This window comes from Pristiophorus japonicus, chromosome 1 (genome assembly GCF_044704955.1).
Source record: "Pristiophorus japonicus isolate sPriJap1 chromosome 1, sPriJap1.hap1, whole genome shotgun sequence".
Taxonomy (NCBI): domain Eukaryota; kingdom Metazoa; phylum Chordata; class Chondrichthyes; family Pristiophoridae; genus Pristiophorus; species Pristiophorus japonicus.
In genome coordinates, this window is record NC_091977.1 from 176,321,178 (window position 1) to 176,341,509 (window position 20,332).

Genomic DNA, 20,332 nt, shown 5'->3' on the forward strand with positions numbered 1-20,332 from the left:
CCAGCATGGACTGGTTGGGCCGAATGGCCTGTTTCTGTGCCGTATATTCCATGTAAAAACCACCAGGTCATGATTAGCACTGTTGCATTATTTCCTTGATGCACTGGGTCATAAAACAGTCATGCATTATATATACCAATTCTAATTCTAAAACATTTGAGTTTTCCCAGTTTATATTTGGTTGATTGAAATCTCCCATTAAAATAACTTTTCTGTTCTCACATATCCTTTCTAAGATAGGAACAGTGATAAATGAAAGAAAATACCATTAAAACTACCAAAGCTTGTCCCTCTGGTAATCAAAACTAGCATCCAACTGCTCAAGTTTACAGGGTTGATTTTACAAAATTGCATTCACCCACCAGGAGCACATATCGGGAATACAGGCACATTTTCCACACAATTTGTTTTTGGGGATGTGGGCAACACTAGCAAGGCAGTATTTATTGTCCATACCTGCTGAGTATATTTAGGAGTCATCGCATAGTGTGGGACTGGAGTCACATGTAGGCCAGACCAGATAGGGCATTGACGAATCAGGTTTCCTTTGACAATCCAGCAGCTTTAATGGTCAGTGTCTGGTGTTAGTCCAAAAATTACTAAATTTACTAAATTCAATTTCATAACTTGCCATGGTTTAATTTAAATTCATAGGCCTAGAAATTAGTTGACTTCGCATCCGTTTTACAGGCATAAAATAGACACCATTCAATATGGCAGGAGGCGTGTGTGCGCACATTACACACCAGTTTCAGGACCCTTTCCCGAAATTCCCTGAATGCAGCTAGCACTGGGCCAACCCAAGCCAGTAAGAATTCTGAGGGACAGGAGCTTTATCGTTAGTGAAAAACCATTATTGATTTGTTGCTCATCTAGACCTTAAAAGGACACAAAAGCAAAATACTGCAGATGCTGGAATCTGAAATAAAAACAGAAAATGCTGGAAATCTCAGCAGGTCAGGCAGTATCTGTGGAGAGAGAAACAGAGTTAACGTTTCAGGTCGATGATCCTTCGTCAGAATTGGCAAATGTTTGAAATGAACAAATTCTTAAGGAGCATTGGAAGGGGGAGGGGAGGAAAGAATAAAAGGGAACGTCTATGATAGGGTGAAAGATAGGAGAGATTAGAGAGACAAAAGGGATGATGGGCCGACTTGAGATGGTAATGGCAGAAGTTAGAAAAGGGTTAGTCTAGATAGGGTGTGAATGGCAGAATAATTACCAGCTGCCTTGGGAGACAGAGAGAAAGAATTACATAAGATCGGGCGGGGTAAAAAAAAAGGAAAGGGAGCAAAATATGGGCAGAGGTTATACTCTGAAATTGTTGAACTCTATGTTGAGTCCAGAAAGCTGTAAAGTGCCTAAACGAAAGATGAGGTTCTGTTCCTCGAGCTTCATTGGAACAGTGTAGGAGGCCGAGGATGGAGATGTCGGAGTGGGAGTAGAGCTGGACTTAACATCAAGTTCAACAATTTCAGACCATAACCTCTGCCCATATTTGGCTCCCTTGCCTCCTTTTTTTAACCACCGCACCCCCCGATCTTATGTAATTCTTTTCTCTGTCTCCCAAGGCAGCTGGTAATTACTCTGCCATTCACACCCTACCTAGACGAACCTTTTTCTAACTTCTGCCCTTACCAGTTCAAGTCAGCCCATCATCCCCGTGCCTCTCCATTCTCTCCTGTCTTCCACCCTATCACAGACCTTCCCTTTTGTTCTTTCCTCTCCTTCCCTCCCCCTTTCAATGCTCCTTAAGAATCTGTTCATTTCGAACATTCGCCAGTTCTGACGAAGGGTCATTGACTTGAAATGTTATCTCTGTTTTTCTCTCCACAGATGCTGCCTGACCTGCTGAGATTTTTAGATCTTAAAGAGATTGTGTTCCCTAAGACTTTTGGTGCTTGTGATGGCAACTGTCAAAGTTGCATAATGATTCTAGGTCAGCCTTTTCAGAAATAGGCAAGTGAAATACCCACAGTGCTCTAGCCCCACACCTCAATGTTCAGATCAGAAAATTTACATTCCGGATTCCTGACTTTGGAATGCCAAGATGATGAAATTGTGATACTTCCGAGGAAACAAATTAATTTGACATTATACATAATTGTATTGATCATCAGTAGTTACTTCCTCTGATGATGAACATAATTCCAGCAACTGGCTTGGAAAATAAAATAGCTTTAAGTAATAACTGTATAAAATTAAATGAACTGTGAACACTACAAACAAGTAGAATTATTGATCACGAACATTTTTAATGAACTGGTTGACTTTACCTTAGTTTAGCTTTACCAGTAAAATTACTGTGTATTGCAGTCAGATGTACAGCGAAGGATTCCAGCCCCGTAAAATTAGTAGTGGGTACAGTGAGAAACAACTGTTTGCTTTTTTCACCATGGGAAAGTACAACTGAACCTGATATAAAGTATATTAAAAGATTGCATTAACTCATGTGAAACAATTTTGGGAACCTTTATTTAAGTTGGTAAAGGGTGAACAGCGAATAATGGCGCAAGATGTGGATGAACACTTAACAGGTCGTACCAATAATTGTACACTTTACAGTAATGCCAAAAGATTGGGCTAGAAGTTTTTCCAATGACTTCATTTCTGATAGAAACAGTTGAGATTAGGGTAAATTCAGGCAATTTTGTGCTCACACCATTGTGCTACACTTGCAGAGAGCACGAGTCAGAAAGTCATCACTACAGTGTTGCAGCTCTATCTTTAATCCATGCTCCCTTTGAGTGCAGGATTGCTGAATTTACCCTATTATCTTTTGTATGTTACCATAGGTACTTCAATAGCCTTTAACAATTATAATAATCCTTTAATTGTTCCTTTATTAAACTAGTTTTCAGTTCATGAAAAAGGGGGTCTTCTATCCAATTTTACAGAAATTTAGAAACACATAAAAAAAAATAATGGGGTAGATATTGGACTTTGTTGCACCCATTTTACAGGTGAAAAATGGACGTAACAAAGCCCAATTTCAAGAACAGACATCCTGCGACCCAAGGATGCCTGAAGAATATACAAGCCAAAATTGGGACCAGTGTAGCTGCCTAAAAACAGACGTTAGGCCCCTTGAATATGTAAATGAGAACCCTAATTCCTGTTTTAGGATTACAATATGGTATGCTAAAGGCATTAGCATGCCTTTGTAGATTCCTCTTGAGGGACAAAAAGTAGTTAAATATACTAATATCTGTTATGTACAGATTTTAGCTCTTTTCTGTCCAGAAAGCATTCTTTTAATTTCCCAGAATCACAAGTTGTTCACACTGTTGGGTTTTCCATGAAGGGTTCAAACTATTTAACTTTTCTCTGTGGAATCTTATTTAAAGGAATAGTTAGGTTTACTTGACTACTATATTTGAGGTGAAGACATGTCAGGTCTGTGAGAAGGACAAAGTCATGCTAAGTTCATTAGTCACACAGCTCACTATTATGTCCGATAAACTGTTAACAATTGCACTTACCAAATACAGGTTTGATATTACCAGGTGTAAATCCGACAGGGACCATGCCATCAGGATAGCCACTACTCCATTCTACAACAATAAGCCCATACACACCATTCCGTGATATTACAGCCCAACATGTGCCAGCAGAAATATCTGAGACTTGAAGAACTAAAGAATCAAAGCCAATCTAAACAGAAGAAGAATATTTAGCAACCACAGTGAATTTTGGCAGGTGTAAAACCACTGAGATTATAAGCAATTAAATATTAACAACTTCAACAAACATTTCTTATACATGTACTCAGTATAGAAAGAGAAAAAGTACACTTTTGTTCCTCTAGGTAACAATTCATGCATTTCAGATTCATTTACAATTCATAAATCCCTTGAAAGTACTGCTGCGTGGGTTTAATAGGGTGGCCATCTGACCAGTTCTGGAGTAGACCATCTAGTTCTTCAGTAAAAGGTCCAGAAGTTTTTCAAATAAAAATCTAAATTTTCTTCCCACTAAATTGTAAATCAAGCCCCAAGATCTGATTTAAAAAAAAATAGAAGTAATGCATCTATTTACTCCATCCCTATTTAAGATTAATAAGGTTGTCAAATAATTTTCAGAATTCAAACCATCACAAACCCTACCCTGTCACAATTCTACCATTAAATCTTATTTTGAAATGTGCAAAAGATGGCAATCAAAGTCATGTATAAATAGTCCCTTTCACACTCAGAAATGATACCTTGAAAATATTAATACACCTGAATAAATATGAAATTTGTGTATTTGGATCACAGGTGCAAGGTTTATGGGGGAATTTTAACCCTGCTAACTCATCCGAAACTGGTGGGGGGGGGGGGGAGGTGGTGGGGGAGTGTTAAGCAGTTGAAATCCACCGGGTAACTTACAAGCTAATGTCCCACCGAATCACACCATTACCAAATGTTATTGGCACTTCTTGGCAGGTGGCCAAGCCTCCCACCCAAAACCGGCATGGTCCTCTTTTAAGTATGTAGATTGGGATCCGATGATGTAATCGGCCCAGAATACAAGTTTAACTCTGGTATGAGCAGGAAAGCTGCTGCAGCTTTCCCACCAGGTGAAGGGCTGTCAGAAGAGAATCAGAAGCAGAAGAAGCATTCATGGTAAGTTTATTACTTTTTTTTGTGAGGCCTGGAGGAGGAGTGTTTCTCCATGCCCCACTCGAAATGTTTAGACCTCCATTGCCCTAGACCCCACCCTTGTCCCTTTACCCGCTTTCCCCAATGCGAAACATGCCCAAAATCCCTGTTCTCACCTTTACCTGCGTACCACAGGCCAGCAATTGATACCCGCCCAGGTGGCTTGCTAATAAAGCACAGCGGTTAAAAGTGCAGTGGCCTCATTCTGCCACAGGCGGGGCAAAATTAATTGACTCAGAGTTTTCTGCTTGAAACCCACTCGAAGTTAAAAATCAAACTCATGAGTGAGAATTCCATGAAACAGTAAATGTTGTGCATGCATTTAGCACAGGCTATTGTGTGTCTCAAATTGAATCCCTGATGTATGAGCAACATCAACTGCTGCCTCCTTGGCACAAGAAAAATGACAACTCTGGTGACAGAACTAGAACATCCACATTTACAACATGTAGTTATTCTTTTCATCAATACTGTGTGGACAAGTATTGAGTTCTCAAACACGTTGAAAAACAGGAAAGGAAGAAGCAGTAAGTCTGAGAATCAATGAGGAAGAAAATGCAGTCTTAACCATTCAGCTGATCTTTTCCAGTTACCAGTATTTTAATGACAAATTGTTTGTGTTGTTTACTGTCAGCAATATGCTATCCCATAAACTAACCCAAGAAACATGGAATAGTAGTTGCCTAAGCAACCTAGAGCCTGGCAATCTACCATAGTAACTAGGCAAGTCTAATTGAATAACTGCAGAGCACTGGATGCCACTCTGCCCCGAGGAAATTTATTTGTGTTTTAAAATGCTGAAAATGAATGACATGGTAGAATAGTCTGTATCATAGAATGTAGTGATACATATTTTCACCTGCAATTACTCACATTTGGGGGAGAAATTGGGTTATCAGCCATGAACCAATGTGAAATTGGCGACGCACTGAAAATATGCACTTGAAGACATAGGCCTGAGGCTAGCTCCAAACTGAGCCTGGGGCCTCACATTACTGGGAACTTGCGATCAGTCAAGTTTTGCATTGGCAGATCCTTTGCATTCGCTACAAAAACACTTTTCGCTGGCACAGAGTTCGACTACTGCCCAGCAAATGCTGACAAAACCCTTTCGCCTGTTAAAAGCAGCGTAAGGGTTAAAAGAAATGTTAAAATAACATTTTTAAAATGATTAAAACATTTAAAATTAGTTTAGGTAAATTTTGGCCCGTTTTAAAATGTTTTAAAACTCTCCACTGGCTGGAGTCACACCTAGCACAAAGGAAGACGGTTGTGGTTGTTGGAGGCCAATCATCTCAGCGTCAACACATCGCTGATGATTGCACAGTGTTTAGTTCCATTCGCAACTTCTCATATAATGAAGCAATCTGTGCCTGCATGCAGCAAAACCTGGATAACATTCAGGCTTGGGCTGATAAGTGGCAAGTAACATTCGCGGCACACAAGTGCCAGGCAATGATCATCTCCAACAAGAGAAAGTCTAACCTCCTCTCCTTGACATTCAACTGGATTACTATTGTCGAATCCCCCATCAACATCCTGGGGGTCACCATTGACCACAAACTTAACTGGACCAGCCACATAAATACTGTTGCTACAAGAGCAGGTCAGAGGCTGGGTATTCTGTGGTGAGTGACTCACCTCCTGACGAATGTTCCCTGTAAGCTGCGCTTTGTTCTGCATGGCCTGTTTCTTTTAATGTGTGTTCCCTTTTCATTTCTGCGCATGCGCGACATTTACAATGTAAAAGCCGGTGAGCGGCCTATGCTGAGCCTTTTAGATTACAGCACGGCCATGTGCACGCATCTTAGCGGGAACATTGCCGTAGCCCTGCAATTTATTTCCTTCAGATACTTATACAACTCCCTTTTGAAAGATAAGACGGAGTCTGCCCCCACCACCCTTACAGGCAGTGCATTCCAGATCCCAACCACTCGCTACTTAAAAAAGTTTTTTCTTACATCGCCTTTGGTACTTTTGCCAATCACCTTAAATCTCAGATTCACAATCACCAGACTCCCCAAAGCCTTTCCACCACCTACAAGGCACAAATCTGGAGTGTGATGGAATACTTTCCACTTGTCTGGATGAGCGCAGCTCGAACACCAACCAGGACAAACCACTTGATGGGCACGCCATCCACCATCTTCAACATTCACTCACTTCACCACCAGCGCACAGTGGTGTACCATCTATAAGATGCACTGCAGCAACTCGCCAAGGTTTCTTCAACAGCATCACCCAAACCCGCAATCTCTACCACCGAGAAGGACAAGGGCAGCAGGTGCATGAGAGAACGATCACCTCCAAGTTACGCACCATCCTGACTTGGAAATATATTGCCATTCCTTCATCGCCGCTGAGTCAAAATCCTGGAACTCTCTCCCTAACAGCACTGTGGGAATACCTTCATCACATGGACTGCAGTGCTTCACGACGGCGGCACACCACCACCTTCTGAAGGGCAATTAGGGATGGGCAATAATTGCTGGCCTTGCCAGTGATGCCCACATCCCATGAATGAATAAAATAATTGTTAGCTGCAAATGCCAATCCCGATGCAGCTCGACTGTCCGGGCCTTCCCAAAATCAGCTGGCTCAGATGCCTAGCCTGAAACAAGTGTTAGGCCCCTGATTAACATAGTAAGACCATAAATATTCAACTGACAATCCTGTTGAATTTATCCATCTGTGATTTAGATCATATAATAGAATCATGTATTGAATACTTAATGGATTTAATGCCTGTCTATTGTATATCTATAACCTTAATGAATAATCAGTAACGGAAGAGACTTCTGCTGATTTCCTCCAGTGAAATAATTGTTTTAACAAAATACCATAAAAGCAAGAATGGCTGAAAAGTAATTAAGTATCTCAATGCCATTTTTTTTAAACTTTAATTCAAAAATGTAAGTTAAAAAGGAGTTATGAATTGCATCTGAAATGTTTAGCTGTTGAGAGGTTGAACAGTTATTAAGATCCATCGATCCAAATTTATAAATGTTAAAAAAATATTATACCTCAGAATTTGCTGCCTCTTCCGGGACAAATATAATAGCCGAGTCTGTCCCAGTAAACAGTCGGGGAGGATTCGAAGTATTTCCACTCAAAAGGCTTACATTTATTAATTCAACAGAAACATCAAAATCCAGTCCGAGGAAAGTCTACAAAGAGAAGTCAAATGTAAAAAGCTATGAATCAGTAATAACCCTTGACCTGTAGAAACTTACTTCCAATACTCCTCTGTCTTACCACAGCAGTCTTGCATGCCAGACAAGCTGCAGGACACTTCTGCAGTGCAGCATCCTAATATCATGCAGTTAATACTTCCAAGTTCTGCTCCAACTTACTGCATTCACTACAATGATTATGTGGGTGAATTTCCAAGGGCTTCTCCTGCTCCTAATCTTGGGCCTCATTATCAATGAAGCATTGAGTTGATCTGGACTCTCGCAGTAGAGGAAATACCTTATCTCTATCTACCCTATCAAATCTTTTAATCACCTGAAACACTTCAATTATATCACCCCTTAATCTTCTATATTCAATGGAGTACAGGCCTAGTCTTCAACCTGTCCTCATTATGTAACCCTTTTAGCCCCAGTCTCATTCTGGTAAAGCTCCACTGCACCCCATCCAAAGCCAATATATCCTTCGAGGTGCAATGCCCAATGAGGTGAATGCAGTACTCCAGATGGGATCGAACTAGAGCTCTCTATGACTAACACAACTTCTACTCCTTTGTATTCCAGCCCTCTTGAGATAAAGGTCAACATTCCATTAGCCGTTTAAATTATTTTTTGTACTTGTCCACTAGCCTGCAGAGAGCAAGGCATGGCCAGCAACACAGGGCCGTGCAAAGTTTTGTCATATATTTGCACTCATCTTGGCAATTTAAAAAGCCAAAATATTTCTTCATCGCCTGTTCCCACATTTGCCCACAGATGAGAGTGCATTAATTTGCTCTGCCACTTTCGTCCATGCTGGTCTGGTCATACATTTTATTGTAGGTGGCCCATTCCTCCAAACAAGGCCATTCTTTCGTGCAGGACTCAGTGCAGCAGGACCTTCAAAACATTTTCACTGAATAGAGCTTTTGGCCTCCAACGATTTTACGCATGAAAAAAATACACATCGAAGAGCTGCTGGTGCTGGAAATCACACCTCCAGAAACTTGTTACTCCCCAGCAGGTCATGTGCAATGCACTGAGAGCAATGTCAAAATATTCATATGTGCTGACCGTGCATTATCAGTAAGTAAGCTTCCTGTCCCAACTAGGGCCAGTGTGTAGCAGCCCTGGTGTCATCAGAGAGTGGCAAAAGTAGAATGCTAATAAAGATGATGCAGGATTTTCCAAGGCAAAAAAAGTATACATAATCCTGATTTTCTAGCACCCGCCCCCCCCACCCCCACCCCCCTCCCCTCACCCCGCCCCATTCTGCCTAAGTGCAGGTTAGATGACGAACACCCAAAGTGTGGCTTGCTGGGTTCAGATCTTATGTTTCCCTGGCACGGTCGCCCCCAAAACAGCCAAGCCACTGAAAGAATAAAGTCACCGGCTGCTGTAGGACTGAGAAGCCTGGAATAACAGTAATGGCTGTGGGTTGCAGAAGAAGTGCAGGACTTCTGGCTGCTGTACAAAAACAGTAGCCAAATGACCTCAGAGATCTCCATAGGACCTTTAAAAAAAAACATTCTGGGATGTGGGCATCGCTGACAAGGCCAGCATTTATTGCCCATTGCTAATTGCCCATGAGAAGATGGTGAGGAGCCACCTTCCTGAACCACTGCAGCCCTTGTGGTGAAGTCTTGCTGCTGCTCTTCACAAATCTTCTGATCTCAAGGGGGCCTACTGCAAGGCCCACATTTGCTATTTCCAAGTGCTCTTCCTTACGGGTGCCTGCACAACATACCAGCAGCATAATGAGGCAGAAAGGCCCATTAGGACCTCATCATCTTGTTTTCATAGTAGACCGTGCTTGCGCCCACTCCAAGTGCAGACACTCTGTGCATCCCCCTCAGTAAAGCAGTTGTGTAGGTTCCTCACCACACCTCAAAGCATAAGCAGATTTGTTAAGCTGAAAGATCAAGTATTTTTTTTACATTTTAAGCTGTTGTACCCACCTGATTTGTGATTGGCACTCTGGCAACAGCAAAGCTAGCACCATCTCTGACCAACACATATCCCAAAAATCCATCTGTTGAAGATTCCTGCCCACGAAACATGAGTTTGTATTCCACAATCACATCTTGAAACGTCCCACCATGTCTTGTAATATTAATCTGAAAATAGCGACTCAAATCACTTTCAATAATCACAGTTTGCCCATCTGAGTAGACGGCAAACAGGCCATAAGGGTCATCATTTGCAGGGACATTAAATCTTGAACTGTCCTTTTCCTTGTTTAAATCAGCTCCTCCGTCCACAGACGTCAGCCTAATTACGTAAACTTCATCTAATTCTGGAATGTCATCAGCTAACAGCTGAACGTTTATCTCTGCATTTTGCTGCATATCTAGGATAATGACTGTGCCGCTGATTGAAAAAAAGTCTCCTGTCATATCAGAATCACTCTGGAGCTTCCAGTACACCTTAAATCAAGATACAGAGATAGTTAGTCATTTGAATTAAGAGCAACATTACCAATGTAGAGAAAATATGTTCCATGAAATTTGACAACCTTCATTTCTGATGCTAATTTTTTTTTTGCATTTTCCCAAGTAAGTTAAAAAAAATCCTGTTTTGAAGTAATACTGCTGAAATATTCAACGGGCGAATTACATTTGTTAAATATCAATCAGTAAATAGATCTCATAAAGTCACAGTTAGGAAAACAGAGCATATCTTCAGGCTTTGGGAACATGATCAAGCACATTTACTGAATTAAAATAGATTAAAATGTAAAAAATGTTCAGAGCACAAATAAAGCACATTCCATCATTTGCCATACTAATCAAGGGGAGGGAGAAGAAATTTATAGTTTCAACAGCTGACACTTTTGCTCATCAGTTTACCAGTCATTGCAAGTATGCAATAAAATACTTTTATTTAACTTTTGCAAACATAAAGTTCATGGTTGTAGGATTTTGGGCAACGTAACAGTGCTCTATTTTCTCTGTTTATGTACCAGGTAAATTGCCACATATCCAGCACAGGAAACTATAAAGTTGGAAAATAAGTTGATAACATACCAAACGATTGACATGAAATAATTAGAAGTATTCAAGCTGCTATTAGCAATAGAGAGAGAGGTTCTCCTGATGGTTTACCATTCAGTGTGTAGCTGAGCTATATCACCCAAAGGGGCATAACCTTAAACTTAGAGCTAGGCAGTTTCAGGAATTATGTCAGAAAGTACTTCTTCACACAAAGGGTAGCGGAAATCTGGAACTCTCTCCCCCAAAGAGCTGTTGAGACTAGGTCAATTGAAAATTTCAAAACTGAGATTGATTGTATTTTGTTATGCAAGGTTATTAAGGGTTATGGAACCAAGGCGGGTAAATGGAGTTAAGATACAGATCTGCCATGATCCAAGTGAATGGCGGAACAAGCTCAAGGGACTGAATGGTCTACTCCTGTTTCTATGATCTTATGTTTCACCCAGGGGGTAATTTCAAAGATAACCTGAAGTGCAGACTTGCAGACTTAAGGATTGCAACAATCATTCAGAAACCTGGTAATATTTAGCCAAAGATTATGTAGTCTGGGAAAATGCTGTAAGACATGATGCTACAGACCTCAAGTCAGTAGAGCTCTAACATCAGAAGAAAAATATTGCTGCAAAAAAGCAACATCAGTGGTTGGCTCTTGAACCACAGGGGACAATTGATAAATGTGACCATAAACATGCTTTGTGTATTGGATTATGAAACCATTCCTGCAAACATAGCCGAATGTGAATCTTTCCTATGTTTTTGTGGTCATCCTCATATTGAAATAGCTTGTATTATTATTATAGTAATCTCCTAGGGCATTTCAAGGCATTTAGAATTCACAGTTACATAGCAGGAAGACATGAAATTTCCCAACCACAGGTGTTAACAGAATACATTACTTCAATGCAACCAACAGCCACAAGGTGTTTGCTGAAGTAATATAATCTGACAAGACAGTTCACTTGCAGATAGTGAAGAAAAGAAATACCAAATTCAAATAGAACCTAGTTTCACAGACTCACATTCAAAATCCCAAATCAAAAATATCTGTCATGGGCTATTGTTTTGCCGACTCAGAATTTTTTTTCCCGTATTAGGTGGAATGTTAGAATTAGAATGCAAAATAAATTACCAGATATACCTGTTCAGTTTCAAAATAAGCAACAAATATATTTCCACTACCCAACAATTACCCATGTCATAACATGTAAAGGTAATAAGAGATGAGCATTGGTTTGGAACACTTGTTTCACTTAAACCTATTGCTGATTTTAAGAACATAAGAAATAGGAGCAGGAGTAGGCCTGCCATTGCCATTGTTCGCTCATGGAAATTCTTCATTTGCTGAGGCAAATGCAAATACAGGTCATCTTTATAGGCAGTCCCTCAGAATCGAAGAAGACTTGCTTCCACTCCTAAAGTGAGTTCTTTGGTGACTGAACAGTCCAATACGAGAGCCACAGACTCTGTCACAGGTGGAACAGATATTCGTTGGGGAAGGGGAGATGGCACTGATTTACCACACGCTCCTTCCGCTGCCTGCGCCTGACCTCTTCACGCTCGCAGCGTTGAGATTCGAAGAGCTCAGCGCCCTCCCGGATGCACTTTCTCCACCTAAGGCGGTCTTCGGCCAGGGTCTCCCAGGTGCCAGTGGTGATGTCGCACTTCACCAGGGAGGCTTTGAGGGTATCCTTGTAACGTTTCTGCTGCCCACCTTTGGCGCGTTTGCCATGAAGGAGCTCTGTATAGAGCAATTGCTTTGGGACTCACGTATCTGGCCTGAGGACTATGTGGCCTGCCTAGCGAAGCTGATCGAGTGTGGTTAGTACTTCAATGCTGGGGATGTTAGCCTGGTCAAGGACACTGATGTTGGTGCACCAGTCCTCTCAGGGGATTTGCAGGATCTTGCGGAAACATCGTTGGTGATATATCTCCCGGGACTTGATGTGTCTTCTGTACATCGTCCATGCCTCTGATCCATACAGGAGGGCGGATATTACTACAGCCCTGTCGACCATGAACTTGGTGGTAGGTTTGAGGGCCTAGTCTTCTAACACTTTTTTCCTCAGGCAGTCGAAGGCTGCACTGGCGCACTGAAGACAATTTTGAATCTCCGCATCAATGTCTGCCTTTGTTGACAAGAGGCTCCCGAGGTATGGGAAGTGGTCCACGTTGTCAAGGGCTGCGCCGTGAATCTTGATGACTGGGGGACAGTGCTGTGCGGCGAGGACAGGCTGGTGGAGAACCTTTGTCTTTCAGATGTTAAGCATAAGGCCTATGCTTTCATATGCCTCGGTGAATACATCGACTATATCCTGGAGTTCAGCCTCAGAATGTGCGCAGACGCAGGCGTCGTCCGCGTTCTGCAGTTCAATGACAGAGGTTTGGGTGATCTTGGACCTGGCTTGGAGGCGGCGTAGGTTAAACAGCTTCCCACTGGTTCTGTAGATTAGTTCCATTCCAGCGGGGAGCTCGTTGACAGTGAGGTAGAGCATGGCAGGTATCAGAGTGTGACATAGCTAGGCCAATAATATAATGGGGTGGGGGTGCCCCCTGCAAAATTAGCATAAAGTTCTAAGAGTTGCATCTAGAGCATCAGTAAATTATGCAAGTAGGTTGGCCTGGCATCTTCTGGTGCATATTGCACCTACACGGTGCCAGCGCTAGTGATGCAGTACTTGGGCCACACTTTCAGTCCCACTGTTTGCTCGCTATTCATGTGAACCGGAAAATCTGGTTAAAAGATGTAAAATTACATAAAAGGATGTGCATTATCATAATCCTCATTCTGTCAAGCAGTGACCATGGCAATGTTTTCCATTGAATCATACTGTTCCCACCTGTGCATAGTATGATATGCATTTCTATGCCTTGCAAAAAGAATTTCCACAATTCATGAAAAAATGTTCAAGCAAATCAAAAAGTAAATATAATGTTGCAAGTCATAGCATTACCTTTACATCCCCCATCGTTCCTTTAGTTCTTGTAATAAAGAATGTAATATTTAACAGTTCTTCCTGATTAGATGGCTCCAGGTAAGTATTTATATACAAAGACTCCTCAGTAAACTGAACTACTCCATTGGGATTTCCAAACTTTTGTATCTAAGGAATGAAAAAAACATAAGAATTTTTACAATTGCTGAAATTGGATCATCTTTTCAAAAAAATAGTTTTGCTCATTCTAAATCCTGAATAGTACCTCTCCCCGATGCACCCCGCCCCCCCCGCCCCCCCCCCCCCACCCCCCCATGAAAGAAAAAGCACCTGGCTGTATGCAAACATCAATTGAAAAAGGATTTGTATAATACTAAGAAAATATCTGGTAAACATTTTACTGTTGCTGATTATAGGGAGCAGCACAATAGGCACTGCATGCTGGAGCACTAAAATATGTCATAGCACAACAGGGTATGGCTTAAAGCCCAAATGTTGCTGAGTTCAACCACCTTTCTGTGGAGAAGGCCTGGTTTTCCTCACAGAAACAGAGGGGAAAGCATTAGAGGGAGTTGTCACCAGGCCACTATCACACATTTCTGGCACCTCATTCAAGGGCAGGATAAATGGGATCCTGGGAGCAGGGCATACCAGCTGCCCTTTCAGCCCCATGATGGTACGGACTCCTGGCCATCAGAAAGGGGAGAAAGGTGAGGAGGGAAATTAAATAGAAATATATCAAAAAAACTATTGCTTAGGGTTATACATTCAGGATAATAATAATTGTAAAATTGAAGCTTCTGAATAATGTAATTCTTTTAAAGATCTGAATGAAACAACAGTACCACAAATATATGCCCCAGTGGCTGAATAGAAATGGGATGCTGGGGAAATGTTAAGTGCATTATTCAGATGCTTTGTATTTCAATTAATGATTTACAGGTTGTTGACATACAGCTTTTATTTGGACTGCTTTATGCATACTTTTAAATAATTTGGCTGGGAAATTTGGTAAGGCCTGAAAATGTTACACACCGACTGATGTCATGATCTGCATATTTACATGCGAGAGGCAAGTGCAGGCAATGGCAGCACTAACAATCTCTCCAAAACGCGGCCACTGTGTTCCATGCCGGAAGTGAGGCGGCCGCCATTTTTTCAACAAAACCGGCCTCAATGACCGACTTTACACCTTCGAATTTCACAGCCTTTATTATTCTACCATTTGACAATTCAACCAAATAAAACAAGAGTATGTCATTTCAAGTCTGGAAATTCAATATAAATTCAATAGAATAGATAATCAACAGGATTTTATATATGGAAAGAGTAGTTTAAACAGTATTATTCATCCCACAATCACTTACTGTTAATAACACTTTTCCAGCTTTACGGTCAATTTCTGCTTCACCAAAATCCAGGCTAATCTGGATGATGAAAGTCTCCTGTATTTCAATTTCTCCATGTGGTAAGATACTCAATTCAATGATTCTATTTCCTGCCTCCCCGTCTCTAAAATAGAATGATCCATTCACAGGGTCACCCATGTCTGCGTTGGATAATGGCAAGATTGTTTCTGAGTTTGGACCCAGAATGTTCCATTTTATCTATGAAAGAAAATGATACACAGTTATTAGGATTACAGAAATATAACCATGAGCAGAACATTTTAGGGGGAACTTTTTCTGACTTCCCACTTCTGGTGGGTGAAGCCATAAAACAGCTCAAGAATAACAAGGCCACGGGCGCGGATGGAATCCCTGCTGAGGCGCTAAAATATGGCGGAGAGGCGCTGTTGGCACGGATACATGACCTTATCTCTCTCATTTGGAGGGAGGAGAGCATGCCGGGAGATCTCAGAGATGCAGTGATCGTGTCCATTTTTAAAAAGGGGACAAGTCCGACTGCAGCAACTACAGGGGAATCTCTCTGCTATCAACCACTGGGAAGGTTGGTGCTAGAGTTCTCCTCAACTCTTCTCCCTGTGGCCGAGGAGCTTCTCCCGGAGTCACAATGCGGATTTCATCCCCTACGGGGAACAACGGACATGATCTTTGCAACACGACAACTGCAGGAAAAATGCAGGGAGCAGCGCCAGCCCTTATACATGGCCTTTTTCGATCTCACTGTCGACTGTGAGGGCTTATGGAGCGTCCTCCTTCGTTTTGGATGCCCCCAAAAGTTTGTCAACATCCTTCGCCTGCTCCACGACGACATGCAGGCCGTGATCCTTATCAGCGGATCCATTACAGACCCAATCCACGTCTGGATCGGGGTCAAACAGGGCTGTGTCATCGCCCCAACCCTCTTCTCAATCTTCTTTGCTGACATGCTCCACCTCACAATCAACAAGCTCCCCGCTGGAGTGCAACTAAACTACAGAACCAGTGGGAAGCTGTTTAACCGATGCCACCTCCAGACCAGGTCCAAGATTACCCCAACCTCTGTCGTTGACCTGCAGTATGCGGACGATGCCTGCGTCTGCGCACATTCAGAGGCTGAACTCCAGGATATAGTCGATGTATTCACTGAGGCATATGAAAGCATGGGCCTTACGCTTAACATCCGTAAGACAAAGGTCCTCCACCAGCCTGTCACCGCCGCACAGCACTGCTCACTAGTCATCAAGATTCACGGCGCGGCCCTCGACAACGTGGACCACTTCCCATACCTCGGGAGCCGCTTTTCAACAAAGGCAGACATTGATGCTGAGATTCAACATCGCCTCCAATGCGCCAGTGCAGCTTTCGGCCATCTGAGGAAAAGAGGGTTCGAAGTCCAGGCCCTCAAACCTACCACCAAGCTCATGGTCTACAGGGCTGTAGTAATATCCGCCCTCCTGTATGGATCAGAGGCATGGATGGTGTACAGAAGACACATCGCTGGAGATATATCACCAACGATGTCTCCGCAAGATCCTTCAAATCCCCTGGGAGGACAGACGCACCAACATCAATGTCCTTGCCCAGGCGAACATCCCCAGCATTGAAGCACTAGCTACACTCGATCACCTTTGCTGGGCAGGCCACTTAGTTCTCATGCCTGACACAAGACTCCCTGAGCAATTACTCGACACAGAGTTCCTTCATTGAAATGAGCCAAAGTTGGGCAGCGGAAACGTTACAAGGACACCCTCAAAGCCTCCCTGGTGAAGTGCGACATCACCAGTGACACCTGGGAGATCCTGGCCGAAGACCGCCCTAGGTGGAGAAAGTGCATCCGGGAGGGCGTTGAGCTCTTCGAATCTCAACGCTGCAAGTGTGAAGCGGTCAGGCGCAGGCAGCAGAAGGAGCGCGTGGTAAATCAGTGCCACCCCCGCCCCCCTTCCCCCGATGAATGTCTGTCCCACCTGTGACAGGGTCTGTGGCTCTTGTGTTGGACTGTTCAGCCACCAAAGAGCTCACTTTAGGAGTGGAAGCAAGTCTCCCCCGATTCCGAGGGACTGCCTATGATGATGATAATGATGATGGGTGGAGCAGGTGGCTCACCGGTCGGAAGCACATTTTTGAAATTTGGATGTTTGATGTGCACAATTTTCCAACCTTTGTTTTAAATGATCAAATAAATTATGGACTATCCACACCTGAATTTCCAATAATGGATGAGGTTCCTCACCAGTAGCACAAAGTAATAAAATTACCCTTTTTGCCTAAAAGTGCCTTTGACATGTGTTGCAGATCAGCCTAATTCATCTTGAAGGTATGTTCAGAAAGCCCCAACTAATTTACTGAAATACTATGAATTTAATCTCTTGCCTTTGCACCAAAAGATAGTTCATCCATGCCGCTTTCAACCTATTCCTAAAGTCTACTAGTTCCCACTCCTTTGACTTTTCTGCCTTTCATCTTCACTCAACCTCACCATTCACATACGTTCTCACCCACATCTACAGCTAGAAACATAGGAACAAGAATAGGCCATTCAGCCCCTCAAGCCTGTCCTGCCATTCAATTAGAGCATGGCTGATCTGTACCTAAACTCAATTTACCTGCCTTTGTTCCATATTCCTTAATACCCTTACCCAACAAAAATCTACCTCACTTTGTTTTGAATTTTCCAATTGACCTAGACACAACAGCTTTTTGAGGGAGGGAGCTCGAGATTTCCACTAACCATTGCGTGAAAAGCTGCATCCTGACATCACCCCTGAACAGTTTAGTTCTAATTTTAGATTTATGTCCCCTTATTCTGGGCATCCCCACCAGAGGAAATAGTTAGTTTCAATCTACTGTATCAACTCCTTTAATCATCTTATACACCTTGATCTTCTATACTCAAGAGAATACAAGCCTTGTCTATACAATAGCCCCATGATCTCACCATCTCTTGCCTCTCCTGTGCCGAGATCTCAATCACTCATAGGGTTGTCTCAGGCAATTTTTTAACCTCCCTTTACTGCCATCGCCCAACCCTGCTAAGCTTACCATACACACTTTGAAAAACTCTTGCCCTAGTTTCTTTTTAACTTCAACTGTGACTTCTTTTCTCACTCATCTGTGCCTCTGAGCAGCTGGAGTTTGGGTAAAGTTTATTCTTACATCATGTTGCTTCTGCAATGTTGAAATCTCAGTAGTTTTAGGCTGCAAATCCCAGGCACTTGCCCAACACCCTTTTGAAGGACTGCAGGGTATCCACAATCATTGCACATATTAGCTATCTATTCCAGACGTCAATGACTCTCTGAACAGAACAGAAGCACTTCCCAGCACTTGTACTGAACACATCTAGTCCTGTCCTGTCTATCTAACTCTAATAATCTATTCAGTTCACAAAATCTAATCCCTTCATTATTTCAAAGACCTCAATCATATCCCTCAATGTCTACACTTTTCCAGAAAACGAAAGGTCCTTAACTAGGTGTCAATCAAGTGGCCATCCTCTGAATTTTACCTAGGTCCTTGATATCTCCAACCTTGTGAGGGGACCAGAACTGCATGCAGTATTCTCAGTGCAGCTGAACCAAGACTTTGTACAAGGTAAAAACTATACTTCTTGATTTATATTTAATTGTCCTAGGTATAAGTTTTTCAGTCTTGGGATGTGGGCGACACTAGCAAGGCCATATTTATTGCCCATCCCTAGTTTCCCTGAGGACAGTAAGAGTCAATCACGTTGTGTGGGAATGGAGTCACATGTAGGTCCGATTGGGTAGGAGTATACATCCTAATAGCCTAGTCACTAATACAACAGCCTCAAAATACTGGCCATGGACCTACAATGTTTCATAAAGCATTTTGCAACTTTATACTAATTTATGGTCTGATCATGCTAAATCAGGCCCCTGCTTGTCAAAGATCCCATGATAATTTTTTCAAAGAAGAGAAAGGAGTTCTCCCAGTGTCCTGGCCAACATTCATCCCTCAACAACACATAATAACTAGTCATTCATCAAGATGGGGATAAGCTCAAACCTACTTTCACATCTCCAGTAGATCCTCCAGTCCTTTCCAGCATCAGTGTTAGTATCTGTGTCACATTGGGATTAGGGATGATCAGCTGGGTCAGGTTTAGGAATCGAATGAGCCCACTGATGGAGTCACTTTTACGGATGGTTATTCTGGTGGTGAGATGGATTCCAAGTACTGCTCCTCCTGTTGCTCCTATCAATTGAATCTCAAACTGCTCATCAAACTCGCTGCAGGCAAACATACTACAAATGTTAGCTTTTCCTCCGCTTTAAAATTGTACAGTAAATTTAATCATTATGCAAATAGGTGAAACGGTGCTCAGATTATCAACATATCTGCCAGAAAATATTCAGACTTGCTGTTCCAATGATCCTCATGTCACTGACTGGTTCAAGCGATTTCCAATCTTTTATTAACATTACACATAATGTAGCAATCAAGTCACTCTGGACCACTTATAATGAATGGAATAGGACTGTTTGCAAAATACTGCTTCAAGTCAGGTGTCAGCTTAGATCAGTGATAGCACTTTTGCTTCAAGGGCAGAAGCAATGTACCCCGTATTATGGTGTGGCCCGTTCACAGTTTCCCGCATGTGCAAAATGTAATATTAGAAAAGCTGGTCCCAGGCTATGCGGGGCCAGCAGAGAGCTGCGCAGCTGCACAGCTCAGTGAGAATGTTGGTCAGAGGTTGTGGATTTAAGCCCCATTCTCGAATTTAAGCGCATCAATTTAGGCTGAAATTTCCGTGCAGAACTGAGTGAATACCATTTTCCAGGCGAGTTTTAAATCAGGACCCTGTCTGTAAAAGATCCAATGTTTTTTTCAAAAAGAACAAGAACTTCTCCCAGTATCGCAAAACACAATGCTCCGGAATTTGCAGCTGGCCCTGAAGATAAGGTTGTCGCGATCCCTGTATCGAGAACTTTGGGTTTTCTAACCTTCAATTCAAATCAATGAAGTATAGTGGGTATCCTCTTGTGCGAGCTGTTGTGACATCGACAGGCTGTCCAAGCAACCAGTCAAAACGCACAATTCTCAAAGAGCGAACAAGGAAGTGAGTAAGTCCTTAAAATTCTAACTTTTTACGTATGTTAGAGAGAAAAACAAAGATTGGAGCTCTCACATGGAGAAAGACAAATCTGCAATAAAGATGGACAAACTTAAAAATTGTAATTTTTATTA

General features: G+C 42.3%; 1 protein-coding gene across 5 annotated transcripts in view; it reads right to left on the bottom strand.

Annotated features, from left to right (window-relative positions):
* adgrv1 (adhesion G protein-coupled receptor V1) overlaps positions 1-20,332 on the bottom strand; it is an 892,784-nt gene that overhangs the window by 410,415 nt on the left and 462,037 nt on the right. For all 5 annotated transcript variants that reach the window (XM_070885047.1, XM_070885038.1, XM_070885028.1 and 2 more), the window contains 7 exons: positions 19,155-19,374; positions 15,107-15,346; positions 13,758-13,907; positions 9,772-10,239; positions 7,667-7,810; positions 3,483-3,654; positions 2,277-2,415 (listed from right to left, as the gene is read on the bottom strand). In XM_070885047.1, coding sequence (XP_070741148.1) covers positions 2,277-2,415; positions 3,483-3,654; positions 7,667-7,810; positions 9,772-10,239; positions 13,758-13,907; positions 15,107-15,346; positions 19,155-19,374 — 1,533 coding nt within the window. The remainder of the gene's footprint in view (positions 1-2,276; positions 2,416-3,482; positions 3,655-7,666; positions 7,811-9,771; positions 10,240-13,757; positions 13,908-15,106; positions 15,347-19,154; positions 19,375-20,332) is intronic.